Here is a 9,617-nt window from a genome sequence, read left to right as displayed (position 1 = left end):
ATAAACCTAAGTCTGGAGCAAAATATGGGCTGCCAGACTCTTTGGCAGTCCTGTCGGAGATGGGAGAGGTCACAGAGGGAGTGATGGATGCGAAGGTAAGTGCGGTGCGAGGCTCGCGCTTGCCAGACCTGACGCTGAGGAGGCGTTCTTACAATTCAGACTGCGTTCCGTCCATACACTAGTCATGTATTTCTTTCTTAGACAAATATTAAAATAGAAGATTAACTTGTCAGAAAGGCAGTTTGATTAGTTGAGAAGTTCTTGCTAAATTGAGAGCAAATTGTTCCTGGAATTGCTGCTGACTTTCAAGGTGTTTAAAAAAGAAGCATAACTTTCACCGTGTCACTTGATCTGTATCTTTGAGCCTCAACTAGTATGGGAGAAAGTGAGTGTACATTTCTCTTCTTAGTGCTAGGGATTGAACCCAGGGCCTTGAAAATGCTAGGCAAGCACTGTATCCTTGAGCTACCAGTCCAGCCTGAGAACCATTTCTTTTAGTTGCGCAGTGGTAACAACATACCTTACTTACATAAAAATACAGCGTAACTCAGGGATAGTAAGTTCGAAGTGACATGTTCACCTTGAAAGTATCTTAGATTTTATCTTCATGCTTTTATTTAAGAGGTACTTTTAGCTGTTCAATAAGGAGGATGTGGCCAGGGAGATGGCTCAGTAGGATAAGAGCTTAATTTGGCAAACGCAAGGATCTGAGTTCAATCCCCGGTTCCGCCAAAAAAAAAAGGATATTAACTGCGAGAGTGGCTAGATCCCAGCACCTGGGAAGCTGAGGCTGGAGGATAACTGTGAGTTTGGGGTGAGCCTGGGTACATTGTGAATTCAAGGCCAGCATGGACAACATAGCGAGAATCTAGCCAAGGGGACAGCTTAGTGGCTTAAGGGTCTACCTGGCAAGTGCAGGGTTCTGAGTTTGATCTCCAGGACTCAAAAAATAAAAAAAGGTTTTAAAGAATCTGATTTAAAAAACCAAAGGGGAGAAAGCAAAATGGAGGATGTAGTGATAACAAACATTGGACTTGTGAACTTTCACCGATAGGAGTGGACCTTGCATTACAAATATTCATAGATGTAAAAGTAGCTTGCATATCGCCCTTATGATTTTAAAGTAACTGTAAAAGTAACAGTAATTTATTCACAGTGTTTTTGTGTTTGAAATTTATGCTTTACATTGAATTTTTTTTGCTTTGGTCTTTTTGAGACAGGGTCTTGCTATGAAGTTCAGACTGGCCTTGAGCTTACTTTGTAGCCCAGGCTAGTCTTGAGCTCACAGGTCCAACCTGCGTCAGCCCCCTGAGTGCTGGGACTACAGGCGTGCATCACCACGCCTGGCTTTTACATTGAGTATTTATGCCAAAGGTGTATAAGAGTCACTTTGTTGGGCTTCAGTGTAATCTGACTGAAGCAATGTTCTCTCAGAATGAAACTTATTTATTAGTTGGGGACTTACTGTACTAGTTTCATTTTAGAGAATCTTTTTATCTTATAATTTTTGAAACATTTGGGTTTTAATAACTTGTAAAAGTAGGGAATGTTAAAGGATGAATGGCTTTGTGAGAAGAGCAAAATTATCAATCCTAACTTAAAAAAAAGTAATTTTATATTCTTTTTTTTCAGATGGTTCATTTTCTTACACACTATGCTGACAAGATTGAATCCGTTCATTTTTCAGACCAGTTCTCTGGTCCAAAAATTATGCAAGAGTACGTACAAGATTAAGTATTGAAATGCTTTTTTCTCACTAGTTCTGTGTTGAGCCACTGCAAGATGTTTGGGAAGTTTCCCTTTCCAAATGAGCGGGGACTTGGTGACAGCCTCCCCAAGCCTTCCTTTGCTTTCACTGTGTGCGTTGTGAGAGTCTCCTGAAAAACCTATGGAAGACAGATGAGCCTCCCCTGCCCTCCTTTGCATATGCCCCTGCATGTTCCATCATCCGTTTAGTGAGATAGATGAGTCTTACAGAATAGCTGATGCTAAGAAAATGTAATTGCTTATCCCTTTCTCCTGCCTTTTTTTTTTGTTTGTTTGATGGTGTTAAACTTTTCACAGTTGAGACTGGGTATGGTAGCATGAGCCTGTACTCCCAGCACTTGGGGACTGAGAACAGGAGGGTCGCTGCACTGCAGATCTGAGCTGTGTAGTGAGACCCTGCAGAGCCTGTACTACATACATTAAAAAAAGAAAAAAACTTTTTTCACAATTTATGATGTTTGATTTTTGCTTGATTACAAAGCTATGTATTTTACAGTATGTAGCTCTTTCCAGTTTCTGGGTTTGCAGCAATATTGTTCAGGTGTACATTTTCAGGGATTGGGTTTGTTCTTTGGATTGACAGTATTTCAGAGGAGCATAGTTCAGTTTATTCTTGATACAGAACTGGTAAATTTTAAGTTAGAAGTTACTCTTACAGACTTTGGAGTTAAGTGCAATTAGAAGCCATTCTGGGGACTGGTTTGTAATTACAGACCTGTAATCTCAGAATCCTGGGGGACTAAAGCAGGATAATTTAGCAGCATAGTAAGACCCTGTCTCAAAAGTTAAAATTTTTCTAAGGGGATGGGCATGTATCTCAGTGTAAAGGCCCTATATTTGGTAATTTTATGAAAGGAGGAAAGAAATGCCAGGTGTGGTGGTACACACTTGTAATCCAGCACTCCAGAGACTGAGGCAGTACAATTGTTGCAAGTTCGAGATCAACCTGGGCTACAAAGTAAGCTCAAGGCCAGACAAAATTCCATATTGAGACCCTTTCTCAAAAAGTCAAAAAGAAAAAGGAGAAGAAAGTATTCTGGGGCCAGGGGTGGTGCCACATACCTGTAATCCAAGTTCTTCAGGGAACAGAAGGCTCACAAGTTTAGGGCCAGGCTGGGCAACTTAGTGAGACCCTACCTCAAAATAAAGACGGATAGGAAAGTATGTCTATTGGTAGAGCATCTCTGGGTTCCATCTCTGATACAAAAAAAAAAAAAAGCCATACTGGGTCATTGATTCATTTCCCAAGTACCAAAACAACAGCAAATCCATTCAGAATTTTAATTGTATATCAAGATTATTCATGTCTTTGTGCCTCTAGGAGGCATTGTATTGTCTTCGCCTTGCTCAACACTGAGGACAAAGCATCATAGTATTATAGCATTTGGAAGCCTTTTGTATAAATGAGAGAATGGTTGACAAAGCTTACAAAGAAATCTTCAATAAGAGAACTGAATTGCATACCATCCTCCTCCTAAATTCATGGGGGTTTGTTTGAACATCACCCCCAATAACAAAATCTGAATATGCTCAAGTTCCTTATATAAAATCTCATATAATTTGCAGAAAACCTCTACATATACATCCCTGTGCTTTTTTTCTGATACACAGTGTAAATGCTATCTAAATCATCATTGTACGCTTTAAGAAAAATGTCTACATAAAATATTTTCATTTGGCCATAATTTTTTTTTTATGTATTTACTACAGGGTCTACTTACTAGTAGATCGGACTTATAGTGATCCTCCTGTTTTCAGCCTCCCAAGTGCTAGGATTACAGGCACGTGCCACCATGCCCAGTCTTAATCCCTGTCTCAGAGTGCCCCGGGTACAGGGCTGGCACGGCACGCCAGGGATTGAACCCTGGTCCCTGTGTCTGCCTAAGCAGGCGCTTTAATCTTCTGAGCTATCTGGCTGGCCCTCAGACATAATTTTTAAAAAATATTTCCTATCCACAATCGATTGACTTGGCAGATGGATACAGAGAGCTGACTGTATCATGTACTAAGTTATCCGTAAATTTATTCAGATCCTAATTCAATTTTATGATGCTTTCACCAGCTGCAGTGGTTCACACTTGTGATTACACTGCCCTGGGAGGCAGAGGCAGGAGGCTCACAAGTTTAAGCCCATCTAGTGACTTAGGGAGCTCCTATCAAAAAAAGTTCAAAAGGTCTGGGGTTATATATAGTTCTACATGAAGGCCATGGCTCTTGGTGAGATGGACGACGCCCTTCCTATAGTGAACATCATTGAAAACATTCAAGTAAAGGACAAAAGTCACTTGGGGATACTTCTGTGAGATGGATGAGTGGACCGGATGACCTTAAAGTCCCTTCAGGCTGAGTTTGTCTTATTGACTTATTGATGCCAAGGAGCATGCCGTATTGATTATTTGCAAGTATTTGTCCATCTAAGTGAAGTAGGTGATTTGCATGCATGGAAAATGTCATTCTTATACTCTCGCTTAATAGACTCTTCTTTTATGACAGGGAAGGTCAGCCTTTAAAGCTACCTGATACTAAGCGGACATTATTGTTTACATTTAATGGTAAGTGTTCTGGGTCCTGTTTGATTTCATAGTTTTCTGTGAGATGATCTGAAGGGATATTGCTCTTTCCTAAGTGATAGCTATAAAAGTACATTAAAACTATGGGTTGGGGGCCGGGGAGATAGCTCAGTAGAATAAGCCCTTGCCTAGCAAGTGCAGGGTCCCGAGTTCAATCCCCAGTACTGTAAAAAACAAAAGAACAACTATGGGTTGGGGATATAGCTCAGTGGTAGGGTGTTTGTTTGTCTAGCATATGTGCGGCCAGGAGGCCAGTTCCTAATACTGCAAAACAAAACAGAAACCTCTTATGCCTGCTTATTGATTTCTAGATTTCTTAAAAAAGGTGACTGCTAGGCCAGGTGTGGTGGCACTTGTCTGTAATCTATGCACTCAGGAGGCTGAGGCAGGAGGATCACTGCAAGTTCAAGGACAGCCATAGTTCAAACGCAGCCTGAACTACATAGGAAGACCTTGTGACCAAAAAAAAAAAAAAAAGAAAGAAAAGAAAGGAAGAAGATGTAACTGTTGGGCTGTGAATATAACTCAGCAGTAGATCTCTTACCTAGTGTGCACAAGGCCTCATGCAAAAAATAGATCAACCCTTTTATGTATTTTAATTTCTATTTTTTTGCTGCTAAGATCTTAAAAAAAAAACTTGGAGAAAGGAATCTAATAATATAAGAAGAAAAAAGCTTACTCAGAAACAGTGATCAAATGAACCCAGTAGGACAATAGCTTTCTCTTCCAGTGCCTGGCTCAGGTAACACTTACCCAAAGGATATGGAGGCTTTGCTACCCCTGATGAACATGGTGATTTACTCCATTGATAAAGCCAAAAAGTTCCGACTCAACAGAGAGGTAAGGTCCAAAGCCTTTAGTACAAGCCGGCACCTTTTCTTTTTCGGGGTGGGGGGAGCAGCTATCAACAATTTCGTTGAGTCTTTGCTACTTGACTTGAAAATCCGAATGGGAGTAGTTTTACAAAAGAATGCTCGATGAGACCTTGCTTCTGTTGGATAGAAATTATTTCTTATGAAAGACTTTATTTTTTGGGGAAAGGGCAAACAAAAAGCAGATAAGAACCGGGCCCGAGTAGAAGAGAACTTCCTGAAACTGACGCATGTGCAGAGACAGGAAGCTGCGCAGTCGCGTCGCGAGGAGAAAAAAAGAGCGGAGAAGGAGCGGATCATGAATGAAGAGGATCCCGAGAAGCAGCGCAGGCTGGAGGTGAGAGGAGCTTTGCGTAGCACTGGACTAAAAAACAAAGATTCTCATTATCACGTAGCTGTTTGTCCCATGTTGGCTGGTAGCAGTAATTCTGTGTGTAAATTTACACAAACTAAAGTTCACAAATTTCTTAGCATTTACATTTTGCCAGTTGGAAAGTGATTTTATTTTTTTCCTACTTAAACCATGCTAGATGAAGTTTGTGGACTGAAAAGTGATCTGAATTACCTTTTCTATCAGCACAATCCTACTTTAGGCCCAAATGGGTTTGCAGGTTAGCTAGTTGTTTAAAGCGCCTACTTAGGCTAACTCAGTCTGGTGCGGGGGACTGCAGTTTGATCCCCAGTTCTACAAATTGCACCAGACCTGACCTTAAGGCAGCTTGAGCTAGCTAAAAAAAAAAAAAAAAAAAAAAATCCTTGCATTTTAGGCCAAACTTAGTGGCAGATAAGATTTAATTAGAAAATTTGTGCTGGGGAGATAACTCAATAGAATAAGCACTTGCCTGGCAAGCGCCAAGGACCTGAGTTCAATCCCCAGTACTGTGAAAAAAAAAGAGAAAAAATCTGGGGGCCTGGGAAATAGCTCAGTGGAATAAGCATTTGCCGGGGTCCTGAGTTCAATCCCCAGTTCCCCCCCCCAAAAAAAGAAAAAGTCTAATATTTGTATGTGGCTTTTGTTTTGCCTGTTTGTTTTTGTGATACTGGGCTTTCAACCCAGAGGCTTCTCATTAATCAATACCGTGAGCACTTTTTTTTGTTGTTTTCATTTGCAAAATAGAATTTCAGTAAATTGAACTTTTCTTTGTTTTCTGTTTCTTAATCTCACCCGTGCCTTTTTGTTAGTACGCGTTTTCGGTGCATGCTCTTTATAACTCCTTGTGTGCAGTTGGTACTTGTGCGCAGTACATCTTTTTTTTTTTTAAATTTTATTTATTTGTGTGTGTGTGTGTGTGTGTGTGTGTGTGTGTGTCTGTCCAGCTCAGCCCACCAGGGGGCGGGGCCGGCTGGCATGTGGTGCTGGAGGATTGAACCGCGGTCCCTGTGCTTTGCTAAGCTTGTTCTAAGTAGGTGCTTTAGACCACTGAGCCATCTCACCAGCCCCGCAGTACATCTTGATTCATTTCGTTCACCTCCCTCTTCTCCCCATCTCTTGATCCTTTCCCATTTAGGGAAGATCTGTCTCCCTACTTTCTATTATCTGTCTTTTATTTTTATCTTCATCTTTTTAGATTTCTTGTATAATAAAAAGCATGTGATATTTAAGCTTGTGGGTCTGATTTATTTCACTTAACACTTATTTCATTTAAGGTGTGTCCATTTTCCTACAAATGACTCAAGTTTTATCTTTATGATAGCATAGTACTTCACTGTGTTGTAAATATGTTTTCTTTTTCTCTTATCTGTTGATGAATGTACAGGCTGCTTCTGAGACTTAACTGTTATAAATTGTGCTGGGCCAGGGAGATAGCTCAGTGGCGTAAGCACCTGCATTGCAAGGGGAAGGGACTGAGTTCGATCCCTGGTACCTCACATAATGAATAAATAATTGTGCTACTGTACATAAGAGTATACATGTATTTCTTTAACTCTTTTTTGGAGGATAATTAGGGAATGGCTAGGTCAAGTAGAATTTCTAGTTTTAGTTTTTGAATCAAGAATCTCCATACGGATTTTCATAGTATAGAAGGATTCCTCTCTTCCTGCAGCCTCACTAGCATGCATCATTATTTGATTTCTTGATGGAAATCTAGAATAAGGTGAAATCTCAGTGTTATTTTAATTTGCATTTCTCTAATGGCCGGCATGTTTTTTGTTTTTTTTTTAAAGTATTTATTGGCTGTTCATACTTCTTTTGTAGGGTATCTATTTCATCATCTCATTTTTTGATTGGGTCTTTTATTTGGAAGGGTGTGTAATTTTTGAAAGTATTTATTTATTTGTATTTAGTACAGGGTCTACAGGGTCTCAGTACGCAGATCAGAGTTGTAGCGCTCCTCCTGTCCTCAGCCTCCCGAGAGCTGGCATTACAGGCGTGCGCACCATACCCAGTCTCAATCTGAGTCTCAGCATGCCCCGGGGGTGGGGCCGGCACAGCACACTGGGCACTGAACCCCAGCAGGGCACTCTAAGTCGCCGCTTTAGTCCGCTAAGCTATCTGGCCGGTCCTTTTTTGAAAATCTTTATGTGTTCTAGATTTTGATCCTGTGAGGAATAGCTTGCAAATTTTTTTTCCCATTCTGTATTTCCATTCTCTGGTGGTTATTTCTTTAGTTGTGCAGAAACAATTTGGTTTGATTTGATTTGATTGGAGTCCTGTTCAGAAAACCCTTGCCTACATCAAAGACTTAAAGAGTTGGGGTTTTTTTTTTTTGGTTTTGTTTTGTTTTTGGTGCTGGGGATTGAACTCAGGAACTTGCAGTTGTCAAGCAGGTACTTACATCACTGATCTGTAACCCTGGCCTTTTTAAAAAAAAAATCATCGAACAGACTGTTTCTGTTTTAACGTTGAGTTTTTCTGTCCACTTAGTTCAGTGCGTGATGGATCCATGTATGGACCAGATTCAGTCTTCTTTTTTTGTTTTTGGCGGAACTGGGGATTGAACTCAGGCCCTTGAGCTTGCCAGGGAAGCGCTTATTCCACTGAGCCATCTCCCGGCCCCCAGATTCAGTCTTCTGTATGAGAAGAATGTCTGGTTTTGGCCCCATTATGCAAAATCAGATAGTTGACTATACTTAGGGTTGTTTCTGCACCTATTCTGTTCTACAGATACTCTTTGTGGGTTTTGTGCCAGTACTGTGTTATTTTTATTACTGTAACTTTGTAATCTTAAATCTGGGATTGTGATGTTCTTGTTACCCAGGATTGCTTTTGCTGTTCTGTGTCCCTTCTGGTTCCATGTGAATTTAAGATTGTTTTCTCCAATTCTGTGAAGACCTTTGTTGGTATTTTCTGGGATTTGTTAAATCTGTGTATCATTTTGGAAGTGTGGCCATTTCCACTCCTGATGTCTTTCCTAGTTGGGCTTATTAGTGTATAAAAAAGCTATTGATTTTTTTGTGTGTGGATCTTGTATCTTGCTACATTACTGAATTTGGTTAATTTTAAGAGTTTGGGGGTCTTCAGTTTTTGGGGGGATCATGTCTGCAAATTTGCACATAATGGTAGTTTTACTTCTTCCTTTCCTATACATTTCCGTTTTCTCTTTCTTGCCTATTTGCTCCGGGTAATATTTTAATTACTGTGTTCCAGTAATAGTGAAAGTGAATGAACGTCCTTGTCTTGTTCCTGGTTTTAGAGGGAAAGATTTCAGCTTTTCCTCACTTAATATGACATTGAGAATAGGTTTGTCATAAATGGCTTTTATCAGATTGTGATAAGATCCTTTTGTATCTTTTCTTCAGTGTTTTTTATTATGAAAAGGGTTAGATTTTATCAAAGGTTTTTTTGCATTATTTGAGATGATCATGTGACTATTTATTTATTTGTGTGTGTGTGTGTGTGTGTGTGTGTGTGTGTGTGGGGCCAGCTCAGCCCACCAGGGGGCGGGCTGGCTGGCATGTGGTGCTGGGGGATTGAACCGCGGTCCCTGTACTTTGCTCAACTTGTTCTGAGTAGGTGCTTTAGACCACTGAGCCATCTCACCAGCCCTGATCATGTGATTTTTGTTCTTGCTTATGTTTCTATGATGTGTTATCCAGTACATTCTGATTTGCATATTCTGAGCCATGCTTGCATCTCTGGGATGAAGCCTATTCTGTCATGATGTATGATCTTTGTGATGACTTATTGCATTCAGTTTGCCAGTGTCTCATTGAGGAATTTTATGTCTGTTCATTAAAGGGATCGGCCTGTAGTTCTCTTTTGGTTGGATTCTTGTCTGGCTTTGGAATCAGGGTAATGATAGCCTCCAGGAATGACTTTGGGAGTACTCCTTCTCTTTCAGTTTCATTAGAGATCTTGAGAAATATTGGTATTAGATTTTTTCCCTGAGGACTTTTGTAGAATTTAGCAGTGATTCCATCAATCAGGACCTAATCTTTTCTTAATCGGTAGGTTTTTATTGCCTTT

The 9,617-nt window shown here is 40.3% G+C and overlaps 1 protein-coding gene across 1 annotated transcript in view; it reads left to right on the top strand.

The window, feature by feature from the left end:
- The window catches only part of Ccdc47 (coiled-coil domain containing 47), a gene marked incomplete at its 5' end in the record, with an annotated part of 23,509 nt that overhangs the window by 5,298 nt on the left and 8,594 nt on the right, over positions 1–9,617 (top strand). Inside the window, 5 exons of the mRNA XM_012514472.2 lie at positions 7–95; positions 1,633–1,718; positions 4,261–4,319; positions 5,068–5,177; positions 5,379–5,546. Of these exons, the coding sequence (XP_012369926.1) occupies positions 7–95; positions 1,633–1,718; positions 4,261–4,319; positions 5,068–5,177; positions 5,379–5,546 (512 nt within the window). The remainder of the gene's footprint in view (positions 1–6; positions 96–1,632; positions 1,719–4,260; positions 4,320–5,067; positions 5,178–5,378; positions 5,547–9,617) is intronic.

This window comes from Octodon degus, unplaced genomic scaffold (genome assembly GCF_000260255.1).
Source record: "Octodon degus isolate 3935 unplaced genomic scaffold, OctDeg1.0 scaffold00033, whole genome shotgun sequence".
Lineage (NCBI taxonomy): Eukaryota > Metazoa > Chordata > Mammalia > Rodentia > Octodontidae > Octodon > Octodon degus.
The sequence above is the reverse complement of the archived record's forward strand: the minus strand, read 5'-3'. Positions and strand labels throughout refer to the sequence as shown.